This window comes from Haemorhous mexicanus, chromosome 17, assembly GCF_027477595.1.
Source record: "Haemorhous mexicanus isolate bHaeMex1 chromosome 17, bHaeMex1.pri, whole genome shotgun sequence".
Taxonomy (NCBI): Eukaryota; Metazoa; Chordata; class Aves; order Passeriformes; family Fringillidae; genus Haemorhous; species Haemorhous mexicanus.
In genome coordinates, this window is record NC_082357.1 from 2,042,404 (window position 1) to 2,058,333 (window position 15,930).

The window sequence follows — 15,930 nt, forward strand, 5'->3', positions numbered from 1 at the left end:
TAATGGAAATTGGTCATCCTGTACTTAGTCTCAGTTAATATTACAAGTTAATGTGGGGATTATTGTAGGTTTTCAGCATTTTCAGGATGAGAGGAGCTTGGAGACATTTCCTTAATAATTCACTGTCCATGCAATCCACAATTATCTTCCCCAGGAGTTAATGGCTTTATGCATCCGTGGGCAGATGGGAGATGTGATGGAGTCAGAGTTGTCTCAGAAGAGAATGGCAGGACAGATCCATCACCAGGGAATGTAGCTGGAGCTTTGCTCTGCTTTACTGAACAAGGACTGAGGGGGTGTTAATATTCCACCCAAATTAACTACTGCTCTGTGTTCCTGGCAGTTGGAGAGCTTACCAAAAGTCTCCTTCCCAGACCCCAAGGTTCTGGAGTGCCTGCAAGGTTGCCTTAGGTGGGTTTTTAATCAACTCCCCACCTAGAGCTGCCCTGATCAGTGGGGCTCAGTACCTGGCTCCTGCCTAAGCCCACTTGGATCCAAATCTGAATGGATCCAGTGAGTTCATCTCATAGAAATTCATTCCTGAAAACAAACTCAGTAACCCAAGGGCAAAAAACCTTTTACAAGAGTCAGACATCACAGAAAATTTTGCTTCATGATATTAATAAAGCAGATTGTGAAGTTAAGCAAGTATTCTGGCTGTGGCTGCTGTTCCTGCTGAATATTTATAATTTTTGTTGCATTTTAAACATCTGATCTTCAGAATAAATAGCTGTGGTTTTTAATGGTTCTGTAGAACTAAAATGTTATATAATAAAAGAGCAAATCAGATAGGTGTTATCAGAGATGAAGTGATGGAGGTGACTTTCCAAACATGAAGTTGTCTTCTTGACTCCACAGTGCCATTGTGCCAGTCTGAAATATATATATACTTCTCTGTGGTTTTTTTCTCTTTTTAAGCAGCCTTTGAATGAAAAACATTTTTTTTCCTCCTACTAGACATTGATTTTTCTCTCTTGAGGGTGAATGAAGCTGAAATTGGAACTTCTGTCTCTAACAACATCCTTTATAATTTAGAGCATCAGTCCCCTTTGGATAGGGGATATTAAACAGAGTCTGTCAATTTAATGACCACTTCTATAATGGAATACTTGCTGTTTCTGCAATTAATTTTTTAGATTGCTTCTGCTGCAAGGAAGGGAGGTGAACATACCTGGCTTTTCACTTTGTGTCTTGACTCATTTGAGGTCATTCTGAGACCAACATTTCAAAAGCAGTTTGGGATTTTTTGTACTGTGAGTCTTGTGTTCCCCTGGCTCAGGTGCACAACACCAGGAGCCTGTTCTGGAAGTTTGGGCTTCAATTTTCAGGAGCCACAGAAGATCCTGAGTTGGGACCTTGAGCCCTGGCAGCCTTGGGGCTGTGCCCATTCTCTGGGGAGCCTGTTCAGTGCCCCACCACCCTCTGGGGGAAGGAGCTCTTCTGAGATCCAGCCTGACCCTCTCCCAACACAGCTCCAGCCATTCCCTGGGTCCTATCTCTGCAGACAGACACAAAGAGTCATTTTCCTCTGCTGGGTTGAGATTTTGGGATGAGAGAGGCAAGAGGAAAATATTTATTGGAAATTAAAATCTGATTTTAAAGTCACGAAGTCATGACAAAATACACCTGAATAAGCATGGGCCAGCATCCATTTGCTTTGTTTCTGTGGAAAAGCTGGAGCCAAATCCATGGTTTGAATTGTGGTGCTTTCTCTCTTTAGTTTCACAGGATTTTTTCCTTCAGTCCATTCTTCATTGAAGCTCATTGCAGAGTTTATAATTGTATTGTACCAAATATTGTAATGTCTGAGTGTCTTCCCCCAGCTTAAAGATCCTGCTCTGTCAGAGCCTGAGAGAATGTGAATTCCTTCCAGGAGCCCTGTAAAACCAAAGCTGTGTAATACCACCAGTGACTCATGGATAGGCTCTATCTGCTGCAGCATTCCCAAAGGAGAAACATTTCAGCAGAAGTTTCACCTTAAAAATATAAAAAGCAGATGTTAAGTCACTTTTGTCCTTCATGTGCCATTTTTAAGCTTGGCTTTTGGATCTATAGATTTTTTTTTTTGCCTCCTTGTTTAGTTATGCCACCACAAAGACTCCCTCAAAGCTTAATGTGAAATTTGTGGTTGGCTCCTTGAGGCTATTCATTTATAATATAAACTTACCAGGAATTTCAAGAGCAACATTTGTGTCTTTTCTGTGACAGATAGTAATTTTCCCCCTTTATTATTTTGAAGCACAAAAAGATAATATTAGAATTTTTAGTATTTTTTTTCCTTATTGTTCTGTCTGTACTTTTCAGAGATGGAAGGCAAGGGAATAAAATCACTAATATCATAGCAGGGGAAAAATTGAGAGAAGCAATAAAACATTTGGAAGGTGTGCTGGAAGAGAAGACAGTTAAATTAGGATAACTGATCTCATTCTTGCAACTCATTAAGGGTGAAATTTACCTCTCTGCAGCATCATCACAAGACCTGGGCAGCACTTACTTTCCACTTAAACTTAATTTGAATTTAAATGGTGCATAGGGTTTTTGCTGATCTTTATTCAGGGAAGAAATAACGATAGTTTGAGGGTTTTTCTGCAGATGTTCTGACATGCAGAAAGCGCACAGCTTTCAGAAAAATTTCTTCTAGAAATATCACTATGGTGATGAGGCAAACTGGGGGTCCAAACAGGAGGAATTATTCTGTACAGCAGAATAACTGGTGCCCCCAAAAAGAGCTTTGAGTGCAGATAACTGGGGGGGGGGCTCTGTACAAATCACCAACGGGACAGGACTGCTGTGGAACATGCCTTGGGCTGTTTGATTTTCCAGCATCACTCTCATTACATGGTTATGACAGTGGGAAGATGCCACAGCTCTCATCCCAGGCAGCAGCCCAAGAACTTAATGTTACAACTCACTTTAAAAGTTTTTTGACCAATCACACAAAGCAGAAGCACATTGTGGTTCCATCCAACCACTATAAGCACAGGTACCTTTGGTTAAAGCAATGTCTGCTTATTTTGGATGCAATACCTGCTTGCAAGCCTTAAAACACAATGCACAGAGCTCCATTATTAAGCTTAGAACTTTCTAATATCTCTAGATGTATTTTTCTGCAGGTTAGGGAGTTATTCTAGACAAGCATTAATACACAGACCATTGTTCTATTTGTCCTTACTTTTCTACTTTTTACATAATTTTTCTGCTGACCTATCTTATGTCTGCTGCTTAGCTCTGATCACAGTTCTGCTGTCTCTGAGGCCTGCCTTTTGCAGCTTTCCCAAAACCCTCTGATTTTATGGATTCCCACAGATTTTGTTCTTTGTGACTGCTGAATTGTTTGTTTCTTGCCCAAGGCTACCAAAGCTCACATCAAGCTGAACACCAAGAAGCTGTACCAGGCTGATGGCCACGCTGTGAAGGAGCTGCTCAAGGTCACCTCGGTGCTCTACGGGGCCATGAACACCCAGGGAGGGGAGCGTGCTCCCCTCCCCGAGGAGGACAGCACCAAGTTCAAGTTTGATCTGGGCTCCAAAGTAAGCAAAAGTGCCACTCTTGTGTTCACTTGGGAAAACTCATCTGTTTGCTAGCTGGCATTTAAGTGGAGAGTGTTCTGGCAAGGCAGTAGACAGGGTTTTAAGTCAGACTTTCAGGAGGTGGGGTTATGTGTGTCTGTGATTTGTTTTAATCTCTGAATTCTCAACCAGAAGCATAATACAGGGTGTCTTGGTTTGGAAAGCCAGGTGTCTCCTAAGGAAGGCAGGAGCCTCCCCTGAACTGGAAAATGTAAACCCCTCCCTCCCAATTGTTATAAATTTGAAATTAAAGGGGGCTCTCAGGCAAAGATATGGGAGAAGGAATAACAGTTTTTTTATTAGGCAAGAAAATAAAAGGATAAAATAAACAATGCAGTAAATCAAAACAACACTGACAAAGTCATAACACAGCCTGACACCCTGTGGGTCAGGGTGCTGGCAGCAGTCCCATTGGAATTGTGGCTGCAGCCCTCCTGCAGTGTTGAGGTGGTTCTGTTAGAGCAGGGATCCTGTAGAAAGGTGCAGTCTTCCTCTGAAGATCCAGTGGAAGAGGCAGCTGTTCCTCTGGGAATGCAGTGGAAATGCTGTTGTGGTGTCCCAGGATCTCAGATTATATCCAGTTGGGAATGCTTGGCTCTCCCCTCTGGTGGAGCATCTCACAGTGGGATGCTCTAATTCTTATCAGCCATGCAGTGACATTCAATGGCCCATTTACAGCAGGTGTCTCCCCAGAGGGAGGAGTGGTTGTGGAAGAGATAAGGAAAGCTGCCCACTTAAGAGAAGACAACTGCCCTACCTCTAACAGATGGTAAATAGAACACATATTGCTGGGCAATCTAGGACACAAGGCAACAGTGGCACAAAACTGGTTCTCTTTGTATTGCAAACTTGTTGACACCACAGAAATATTGGAGTAGACTGGAATAAAGATTATTTTCTACCTACTGAACTTTTGCAAATGGAGGAGCTTGCAAAATACTGACTGAAAGTTGATTTTCAGCCTGTTTGCATTGAAAGAAGGGGAAATCTTCCTGTGATCCTAACAGACATCAAAGCTGTTCAAGTCCTTAAAATGGAAGCCATCTCTAGATGTTTTAAAAGCACCTTCTCTAAATACAAAAAAAAGCCAAACCAAGACAAAAACCCCAGCACTTTGCTAAATAAGAGGAATTTCTGTTACAACTTCCGTGGAGGATGTCCCTGCCCATGGCAGGAGTGGGACTGGATGGGCTTTAGGGTCTCTTCCCACACAAACCATTGTATGATCCTCTGTTCCTGTGATTCTTGAGAAAATGGCAGACTCAGTAGTGATTCTCCTCTCTGTAAGTCTGATGTGTCTCTCTGAAAAAATAACAAAAAACCACTTGGTAGATGCTCTAAAGTTCATTACTTCCATTGCAGGCTGGTCCCATTCCTTTTGGTATATGAAGTTTTTATTTCTGCTCATGAAAAAGGTGATGTTTCCCTTGGTCCTGGGCAGCACATGAACCAACAGCTGGCTGAGCCACAGTTCTGAGGAGATTTGTGGGGTTGTTTCTCTTGGCCTAAAGTATTTGGAGTTTCCCTCAGAAACCTGTACCTGACAGAGGCTCACCTGGACTGTTTCAAAGCCAAGGGAGACTCTGTCCAGTCTGATTCTGGTGCACAACCTCTGACAGAGTTTAGACCTCCAGTGCAATTTTGACATCAGAGTGAGAGATACCACAGATATTCTTTGTGATGTTGGGGATTCTCCTGCTACTCACTGCTGTTGCTGTGTTCCCAGATTGCTGACTTGAAGGCAGCCAGACAGCTTGCTTCTGAAATCACCTCCAAAGGAGCAGTCCTGTATGACTTACTTGGCAAAGAGGTCGAGCTGAGGGTAAGTACACACTGGAGAGGGTAGAAAAATCTGTGTTCATTGGGTGCCTCAAAGGAAAAAGGGGAGAAAAGTCTCAGTTCTTATTAATGTCTGCATCTGACATGAATATCCTGTGAGTTTGGATATGGGCCTGACAGTTTGCATTTCCTTCCTAATCCTGTTCATGGCTGGACTGCAGGCAGCCTGAGAGAGCAGCCTGGCATTTTCTCTTCAGCAGAAAACTGAAATACTCCCTGTTTGGAAATCCATGTGCAGGCTGTGGTGCTGGGGATGGATATTCCATCATAAATGATGAGTGCTGTTAGTTTTCCAAGGGCAAGGCTCATTATTTCTGTGGCAGGAGCTGGAGGCATCACAGCCTGCAGGGTACATGTTCTTCAGCTTAGCTGGAGAAGAAGGGAAATCAAAAGCTGTTGTGTGAAGTCAGTGCACACTGCCAGGAAGTCTTGCCATTATTTTCTTCAGTGCCTTTATCTGCAATGCTGGAGGTTCTTCATTTTCTGAAAAGGGACTTTAAAGGAGGGAGACCCTGCATGGTGTTGGAAATGTTCAGATGTCTGAGCTGGAGGGGGTGCACCCTTCAGAGCTGTAAACTCTGAGCCTCCACAATTAATGCTCCCAGATCCCTGTTTGATGGAGTACAGGTGTTTCAAAGGGTGGCTGATAGCCTGGGAGTTCCTCCATGGAACACTGCCTTTCCTGCTGGATCCATACATCACTGTGGTGTGCAGGGTGTTAATACTTCAAAAGAGAGGGAGAAGTGATAATCCACTTTAACTCAACATGCAGCACTGTCCCAGAACTGTTAACCAGTTACTTCTCCTCTTGCACTCTGCCTCATTTCTTGGCTTTGAAGGAATTTTCACACAGCTGCTGTGTGATGTGTTAATGTTTGCTTTAGTGGAGCATTGGACCCTTTTGCTCTGAGTACAGGATCCCAGTAACTCTGCTAAAAGTCAAATATAGATCAGTTTAGGCATTTTTAAAAGTATTCAAGCATTGGTTTGAATTGGGTGTTGTTTAGTCACTTGAAATCAAGGCTTTGAGGACACTGAGTTTAGGACTGGGTCCTGGAAAAGGGCCAGGCACAAGTGGAGTGTGCTGAAAGCAGGAGCTGAAAAATGAGGAGATGAGGAAGTGCTTCAGTGCAGGCACTTCTCAGGGGGGCCATTAAGAGCCCTGGAGTGGGAGCCTGCTTAGAGGTGCCATTTCTGAAAGGACTGGATTTCCTAGCGAGAGCAGGGAGCTCGTGTTCCTGGTGGCTGAGCACACAGGTGGGGCCAGCTGATCCTACCCAGGTGCACAGGTTGTGTTTTGCAGAAAGGTTTGGCAGATGGAACTTGCTGTCTTTAGGAAATGCTGTCCTGGGAAAGGGCACCTTCTGTGCCATTAGCTCTGAGTGCATGGCCTGAAGGCAGCAGGTGACAGTGACAGCACAGGGAGAGCCTCCAGAGAGCTGCAGAAGATGCTTTTGGACTCTGCTCCTTATGATCTGGGGCTGGTTCCAAGGTTTTTCAGTGATTTGTTAAACCTGAAGGACCCATTTTTGGCTGGCAATGTTAAATGTAGAGTTTGGGACGTGTAACAAACTTGAGACTTGAGCGTGTACACAGCAAACAGGTTTCATATTACAGGTCAGGAGGTTGCAGGAACCAGTTTGGCAGTGGAATTTGTAATCTTTAATTATCAGCCCCCAGCTCTGCCTTTCAGTTGAAGTATGAAATTTGCCCATCCCAGGAGAGGCTTAGAGCCAAACACTGCTGAGTTTTTCCATCACTCTTGGGTCTGAGCTTCCTGTCAGTGCTGAGGGCAGTCAGGAATTGCCCTTCCTCATCTGCCACACCCTCCCTGGACCCTTCTCAGGGAGGTGCTCAGGAGACCTCAGCAATGGCATCCTCTGCCTGCCCTTCCCACCCCTTCCCAGGTGGGGAAGAATTGAAGCTCATTCTTTCTTTGGGTGGGGAGTAGAGCTTTGCTGGTAGACACCAAATTAATTGCCATCAAACCAAGATTACTTTTACTGCTTTTTAATGTGCAGGTTACTGATTTCCATTGGTTATTTTTTTCTGGCAGTGCCTGGCTAATTAATGCTCACACGAATTGGCACTTCCAGAGGGTTTGTGCTGCTGAAGGGCAGGGGAGCAGTGGTTTAGTTTTTTATTCCATTTTATCTCCTGAAACCTGTTGCCAAAATCTATCAACAGCTGTCATAGTGTTTAAAGGAATTTGAAAACATGGGAGTTTTATGTTCCCTGAACCTCTTTTCTCTTTCTTTTTCCAATCCATTCATTTCCAGATGTTTAAATAAAAGCTCTTCCTATGTAAGCTTCAACAGGCTGATGGTAAATCTTATTTCTATCCTAAATGAAGATGGCTTCATTTTCCAGGAACTATAAAGGAAATGCCAGCATTTGGCACTAATGGGTTGACTCCATCTGTTTTCACAGTCTGAGCAGCTTTTGGGGAAAGATCATTGGGGAAAAATGAAGTAAAACTCATTATTTTCTTTGGAAATGTTGACTCTAATTTGCTCCACAACCTCTACCTTCTATGTTGGAGTCTTTTTGTACATAATTTGTATAGAAACTGTGTAGAAAAACTTCATACATTAGATAAATTTCATTGCTCCTAGTCATGAAACACTTTTTTTAATAAATTACTTTCTAAATGAAAACAAATTTCAGCTAGAGAAGAATTTAGGGGAATGGTTCTGTTAGATTTATTGGAGGTAGAGAGTGCTGTAAATGTATGTACATATTTTTGGGGAAGAGTTGAGGTCTGATTTCTTGGAAGTGTGCTTCTGTGCCTTTCTGAAGCCTTTGCAAATATCTTATTCCCTGACTGAATATACAGTTTTTCTGTATATTTAAACTGCTTCCCAAGTTAATCTGTAAAGCTAAAAAATAATCTTTCATTAACATCAGAGGAAGAAACAAAACCTACAGGGTTTGCTGAATTCAGACTGTGGTGTTGTTAAGTTCTGTGGGAGAAAAAAATCCCAAACAGCCCCCAAAGCTGAATTGTCAGATGAAAATCCCAGATATAATTACTGAGTCCTGTGGGAGCTGTGTTGTTTCTAGCCCAGCTGTGGGGGAGCACAGTGCAGGTTATTGGTGTCCTGTGGCAGTGCTGGAGACACTGAATTTTTATTTTAAAACACATTTAAGAATTTTTATTTTAAACACAGAATTTTTATTTTAAACACATTACATTTGGAAGGTAATTTGCAGCTTCCAGTCTTGCTGGTGCAATCCTGGAGCACAGGAATTGCAGCTGGGATTTGTAGAGTTTAGTGGAGCTGATGAATGAGCTTGGTACCACACAGTGAGATCCCTAAATGAAAATCCAATTCCATTGGATACATCTTCATCTTTATTGTTTCCTTTCCTGCCAGGGGCACTTTCTCTGCATTTCATTGCTGTGTAACTTTAATTTTCAGAATATTTACAGTTACCTTGGCAAGAACAACCAGGCATCTTGAGTTTTTGCATGGGGAAGGTGGGGTTGATTTGGATTTGAGATGGGGATGAGAGATTTTGTTTGGATTTCTTTCTCTGTCTTCCTACACGGTACTAAATGAATGGAGAAAAGATGTTGTTGAAAATACCAGGCTGTGATTAAGGTTGTCAAACCCCAAATCAAGAAAGTAGCAAAGGGAATTAATGTCAGCACTCAGGCAAAATGCAGCACTGCTTCCCTCTGCACTCCCTTTTCTGGGATCTACACAGCTGCCATTCTGTACCTGGAAAAAGATGTTGGAGAAGCCAGTGGTGCTCTGTATCCTAAAAACATGGCAAGGTGGGGGAAATGGCCACATTAACCTCTGGGGGAAGGGAGGGGTGATGAGCTGGTGCAAATCATTCTTCAGCTCAAAATAAAGCAGTAGTGAGGCTTTCAAGGGCAGCTGTCCCCAGCTGAGGAAGGGTTCTCAAATCATCCTACAATGGAAATCCAAAAGGAAAAATTTCTGGCTGTTTTTAACTCTGAGTGCCTCCCACTCTGCTTCTGCCAAAGGTCCTGGGTCACACTAGCAGGAGCCTGTCAGGAAGCTGCCCTGCTCAGACTTGCTGAATTATTGGACATGGGAAGATAATGGAGAAAAAATATTCCAGAGGAAAACTGCCTCTGTGCTGCTGGCAGGCAGAAAGATTTCTGACCTTCCCTGGCTTGTTTTCATTTTATTTACCTTTTAATTAGCTGGAAGCCCTGCAAAACTGAAGAAAAATGAAAATAATATTTTCTTTTAAGGCTTTTAGCTTGTGCTGAAGATGGAAAATGCAGCGGGTTTGTGTTCTAATGCTCCTCTTGGCACTTAGCCCATCTGTGCCCTTTAACAAAGTGTTTATTCCCTGTATCCACTCCTGTAAATACAGAAAATGCTGAATTTGGTAGATTAAAGCTTTTAACAGCCACATGAAGTGTTTGCCACTCTGTGCAGGATCTATTCTGGGCACTGCTCCCTGTTTTTGTTATGGATGCCCACAGCACCAACTTGTTCCCAAACTGATGGGAGGCACTGAGAATCTTGTTACCAGCTCAGCTGGGAAAGGCTGGAATTAAGCTCTTCAGAGAGCCCAAGGCATTTAGAGCCAGCTGTGGAACTGAGGCAGTGTTAGCTCAGCACCAGGCCTTGCCACTAAGGTCATTACACTTGGATCTCTTTATTCCCACCTTTTGGATTAAAGAGCTTTTCCTTTTTCCTCTCTTTTCTTTTCTTTCTTTTCTTTTCTTTTCTTTTCTTTTCTTTTCTTTTCTTTTCTTTTCTTTTCTTTTCTTTTCTTTTCTTTTCTTTTCTTTTCTTTTCTTTTCTTTTCTTTTCTTTTCTTTTCTTTTCTTTTCTTTTCTTTTTTTTCCTTTTTCCTTTTTCCTTTTTCCTTTTTCCTTTTTCCTTTTTCCTTTTTCCTTTTTCCTTTTTCCTTTTTCCTTTTTCCTTTTTTTTCCTTTCCTTTCCTTTCCTTTCTCCTTTCCTTTCCTTTCCCCTTTCCTTTCTCCTTTCCCCTTTCCTTTCCTTTCCTTTCCTTTCCTTTCCTTTCCTTTCCTTTCCTTTCCTTTCCTTTCCTTTCCTTTCCTTTCCTTTCCTTTCCTTTCCTTTCCTTTCCTTTCCTTTCCTTTCCTTTCCTTTCCTTTCCTTTCCTTTCCTTTCCTTTCCTTTCCTTTCCTTTCCTTTCCTTTCCTTTCCTTTCCTTTCCTTTCCTTTCCTTTCCTTTCCTTTCCTTTCCTTTCCTTTCCTTTCCTTTCCTTTCCTTCCTTTCCTTTCCTTCCTTTCCTCTCCTTTCCTCTCCTCTCCTCTCCTCTCCTCTCCTCTCCTCTCCTCTCCTCTCCTCTCCTCTCCTCTCCTCTCCTCTCCTCTCCTCTCCTCTCCTCTCCTCTCCTCTCCTCTCCTCTCCTCTCCTCTCCTCTCCTCTCCTCTCCTCTCCTCTCCTCTCCTCTCCTCTCCTCTCCTCTCCTCTCCTCTCCTCTCCTCTCCTCTCCTCTCCTCTCCTCTCCTCTCCTCTCCTCTCCTCTCCTCTCCTCTCCTCTCCTCTCCTCTCCTCTCCTCTCCTCTCCTCTCCTCTCCTCTCCTCTCCTCTCCTCTCCTCTCCTCTCCTCTCCTCTCCTCTCCTCTCCTCTCCTCTCCTCTCCTCTCCTCTCCTCTCCTCTCCTCTCCTCTCCTCTCCTCTCCTCTCCTCTCCTCTCCTCTCCTCTCCTCTCCTCTCCTCTCCTCTCCTCTCCTCTCCTCTCCTCTCCTCTCCTCTCCTCTCCTCTCCTCTCCTCTCCTCTCCTCTCCTCTCCTCTCCTCTCCTCTCCTCTCCTCTCCTCTCCTCTCCTCTCCTCTCCTCTCCTCTCCTCTCCTCTCCTCTCTCCTCTCCTCTCCTCTCCTCTCCTCTCCTCTCTCTCCTCTCTCTCCTCTCCTCTCCTCTCCTCTCCTCTCCTCTCCTCTCCTCTCTCCTCTCCTCTCCTCTCCTCTCCTCTCCTCTCCTCTCCTCTCCTCTCCTCTCCTCTCCTCTCCTCTCCTCTCCTCTCCTCTCCTCTCCTCTCCTCTCCTCTCCTCTCCTCTCCTCTCCTCTCCTCTCCTCTCCTCTCCTCTCCTCTCCTCTCCTCTCCTCTCCTCTCCTCTCCTCTCTCCTCTCCTCTCCTCTCCTCTCCTCTCCTCTCCTCTCCTCTCCTCTCCTCTCCTCTCCTCTCCTCTCCTCTCCTCTCCTCTCCTCTCCTCTCCTCTCCTCTCTTTCCTTTCCTTTCCCCTCTTTCCTTTCCCCTTTTTTTTTTCCTTTCCTTTCCTCTTTTCCTCCTTCCCCCTCCCAGCCCAGCTGCTGGGGGAGAGGGAGATGTGATTTCAGAGGTGGCTGCATCACTCCCTGCTCTTTGGAACTTAACTGCAAAAAGTCATTTTATTGGGAATGTTGGAAGCATTTTTCTGCCTGCCAAATGTTCCTTCTGGATACGAGGCACTGCCTGAGGGAGGCTGATAAATTAATTTCTCTCATTTCCTGGGCTTTGGTTACAGAGCTGCCTCACACAGAACTTGTAGTGGAAATATGTAACTCGAAATTGCCACAGCTCTGGAGAATTACTTGGTTTGCTTCAGTTTTTTTGAACAGTCCTGCTTCTAACCCAAGCCTAACCTATCACTCTGAGGAAGAGGGCTTACTGCAAATTGGGAAGCCAAAATGAACCCTTGCACCTCTGGTCCAGTGCTGAATCAATATAGCTTTAACCAGAACTGCAGTTGTGTGTGTGTCTTCAAAGTCAGAAATCATTTTCTGTGACTACCCAGGAGTATTTAGCTTGAAGAAATGGCATCAGCTGTAAAGTAGTGGTTGGCACATTTCTCCTGGCATTTTGGGGACTGGTTATGTCCAGTGGAAGGTGTCCCTGCCCCTGGCAGGCAGTTGGAATCAGGTGAACTCTCAGGTCTCTTCCAACCCTGCCTTTTTTTCCTTTGTGAACCAACCAGCAATGCCTAAGCAAGGCCATTTCTAGCTGATTGCAATTTGGAATTTGGAATTTGTTTGGAACTTGGTATTTGGAATTTGTTTGGAATTTCACTCACATGCTTAGCTTCTGCTCTGGAACAAGAAGTTCCTTGTCATGTTCCCACAGTCTGGAGGAGACATCCCAGGCCACCTCCTGGCCAAGGAGCCATGAAGTGACCCCCTGTAGTGCTGAGGACTGATCCAAGCTCTGCCAGTGCAGTCTGTCCTCAAGCTTTGCACAGAGTAAATGAAAGGTGAGGATTCTGAGGGTGTGGAAAGATCACAGGAGGCACATCCTGGGCTTTGTCAGCTGAGGGTGAACTCCAGAGCCAGAAGGTGGGTGGAGCTGGTGAAGGAGGGAGCAGAGCAGTATGAATTCAGCCCTGTCAGAAAGCTTTAAAGTTCCCTTTCCTGCCTCAGCAGATCCACATGCAGGTTACTTCTGATTCCTTCTTATCCATTGAAAAATTAAGTTTTCCACTTGTTTCTCTCTCCCAGACCTCCTTGTGGCATGGGGTTTACCTGCTGGGATGGCTGAGGGTTTGGGGCACTGATTGAGGCCCTGCATTGCTGAGTAGGGAAATGTCTTTGTGGACACCCTTTGCAGACTGCTGAGATGAGCATGAAACCAAGCAGCATAGTCTGGGAGCAGCAGAATTCTCATTTGCCATGGCTTTAATGTCTTGAGGGGGCAGATGGGCTGTTGGGAAGGGTCAGATTCCTTCAGAAGGATGAATGTCCCTCATGAGCCTCCCTGTTCTGATATAACAGTGCCAAATCATTCCTGGTTTGGCCAGATGTGATCCCAGCATGGGTGAGTGAACTCCCTGAGTAACAAACTCCTCTAGGAGAGCTTTGTGGCCTGCAGGGACAGCTGGAATTGCCAGGGAGCAGGGGATGTGGGGCTGCTTGATTGAGGCTGAAGTGGCAGTGAGGAGTGCACAAACTTCTGTGTGCATCAGGCTTAGAACTCCTGGGAAAAAAAAATATTTAACCTCTGGTCAAAAACTTAGAAAAAGAATCGTGGAATGGACCTTAAAGATCACCCAGTTCCACCCCTGCCATGGGCAGGGCCACCTTCCACTATCCCAGGTGGCTCCAAGCCCCATCCAGCCTGGCCTTGGCACTTCCAGGGATGGGGCAGCCACAGCAAGACCAGTGTGCTAGGAAAAAAGTTTTTATTTCTGTTCCTTACCACAAAAAAAGGTGTTTAGAAACCTCTGCTAGACCTTGAGCACATCAGAACATGTTATTACACCACATTTATCATCAGTGACTTGCATGCTGGTCATGCCTAATTACTTCTCTTGGTTCCTTCCTGCAATTTAGAGGAAGAGTACATCCATTTTTCCATACATAGGCACACTGAAGCTGCTTTATCAGCTTCTGCTCCATAAAAATGGGAATCCATTACCAGCTGAAAATGCCTCCCTGGGCATATTTGCAGAACAGGTTTTGCCATAGTGGCTCTTCATTGTTAACTGGGAATGAAGCTCCTGGGGAGGGATTCCCAGTAAGGGAAGTGGTGGGTGCATTTGCAAAGGGTCCTTCTTGAAAAGAGATGTTAAAGATAAAACTTTCCTCTCTGACAGTGTTCATAGGGTTACAGGAAATGGCCCAGTGACTGTTACCCAGGGAAGCTGTGACAGACATCCACAAAAAAATACCAGTGGTTTTGATGGACTCAACATATATTTATGTCTCCATTATATTTCCACTAAATATTACTGGTTTTCCATAATATTTAATATATTTTCCACTTAGACTTGTTAGTCCAGAGAGTCAAAGTTAGGTTAAAGGCTGTGTTGTAACAGTGAAGTTGCCCATTCCAAGGCAAAGTTTTAGGGATGAGCTGTGTGCATAGAGGATTCTCCTCTCCATCTCTTGGGGTGTGAGGGGTTAATTGCCCTGAAATTCTCCTTTTCCAGGCTAACCCTGATTCCACAGTCTGGAAATACAAATTCCAGTGTTTCCACTGCTCTGCATTTCCCTGACAGATTTTTGCAGACAGGTGTGGCTGCAGGACTGAACCTTGTAGAAAACAAGGTGGATTTCTGTGCAAGGCTGGGGTGTGTACATGGAACTTCAGGGCTCTTAGAGGGAAGACAGAAGAAGGAAAGACATTAAACTTGCATCAGTTATTCCACCTCAAAGGGCACATCCTCAAAGTTCCTCCAAAGCCATCAGCTCCCTGCCCTGCCCCCCCCTGCAGTGCCCTGTGCATGTTCTGGGGTGTTTCACCAGGCTGCTGGAGGGGAGCTGGTCAGGGAGCTCAGTGATTACACACTGCAGTCCTTGCTGTTCCTTTGACCTCCTTGCAAGTGGAAAGGACAATAATTCCCATTCCTCTGCTGTTTTGTTTGAAGTGTGTTGGCTCTGTGGCACAGACCCTCTGAGCCCAGTTGGCAGGGCAGTGTGTGCACCAGGCTGGGCCTGGCAGAGGCCTCACAAATAAACAGGGATTGTGCTGGTCCTGGCAAAGGCCTCACAAATAAACAGGGATTTTGCTGGTCCTGGCAAAAGCCTCACAAATAAACAGGGATTGTGCTGGTCCTGGCAAAGGCCTCACAAATAAACAGGGATTGTGCTGGTCCTGGCAAAGGCCTCACAAATAAACAGGGATTGTGCTGGTCCTGGCAAAGGCCTCACAAATAAACAGGGATTTTGCTGGTCCTGGCAAAAGCCTCACAAATAAACAGGGATTTTGCTGGTCCTGGCAAAGGCCTCACAAATAAACAGGGATTTTCCTGGTCCTGGCAAAGGCCTCACAAATAAACAGGGATTTTGCTGAGCTTCTGAAATGGTAAATGTTCCCAGACAACTGAGCTACATTATTCTTCCCCACCCTCCTCCAAAAGCATTTATGTATGAAATTATTTGGGAATCTGTATTGCACAGATATTTTTAAATCTTATTTCTGCCCAAATAAACTTTCTGCTTTGGAGTTTGTTTTTCTCTGCACTTCACGAGCTCTTCAGGCAGTGTGAGCAGTCACTGCCACCAGCAGATGTAACTGCTGTCACTCTCCCCAGCAGAATGTTTGTTCTCCTTCTTTTCTCATGCCAGGAAAATGAGCCTTTGTGCAGCAATTGCTGGGATTGCTCAGCTACCTGATCCAGCAGAGGAACAAGCTCAGCACAAAAAGCTGCTTTTATTGTTTTGCTGGATGTGCTCCCAGGTTGGGTTCACCCTGCAATTCCCTGGAGTTGGTGGGAAGGGATCAGGCTCTGCTGGAGCTGAGCTGTGCGATCTGGAGAGTCTGGCATGGCATCTTAGCAAAGTTACTGAATCTGCTTCCAGAATTCCTCCTGTGGTGGGCTGGGTACAGCTTGTGGCAAAGTGTACAAAGCATTTTTAGGTTCTTAATCAGATATTTTCTAGAGAGATGCGTTCTCCATCTTTATCCACCTGTTACCAAGTGTTTTGCCAATGTAAGATTGTTTTAGGGATTGTCTTATGGAGCTGCAAAATTCCCTCTTCCCTTCCAGTGCCAAGCAAGTAATCAGAAGTTTTTATGTAATGACCAGGTCAGTGTTCGAGGCATCACTTAGACAAGTGCACAGCCAAGCCCATGTGTCCCCAAATC

General features: G+C 44.8%; 1 protein-coding gene across 3 annotated transcripts in view; it reads left to right on the forward strand.

Annotated features, from left to right (window-relative positions):
• The window catches only part of CLUAP1 (clusterin associated protein 1), a 64,733-nt gene that overhangs the window by 3,414 nt on the left and 45,389 nt on the right, over positions 1 to 15,930 (forward strand). For all 3 annotated transcript variants that reach the window (XM_059862070.1, XM_059862071.1, XM_059862072.1), the window contains exons 4-5: positions 3,351 to 3,530; positions 5,296 to 5,391. In XM_059862070.1, coding sequence (XP_059718053.1) covers positions 3,351 to 3,530; positions 5,296 to 5,391 — 276 coding nt within the window. The remainder of the gene's footprint in view (positions 1 to 3,350; positions 3,531 to 5,295; positions 5,392 to 15,930) is intronic.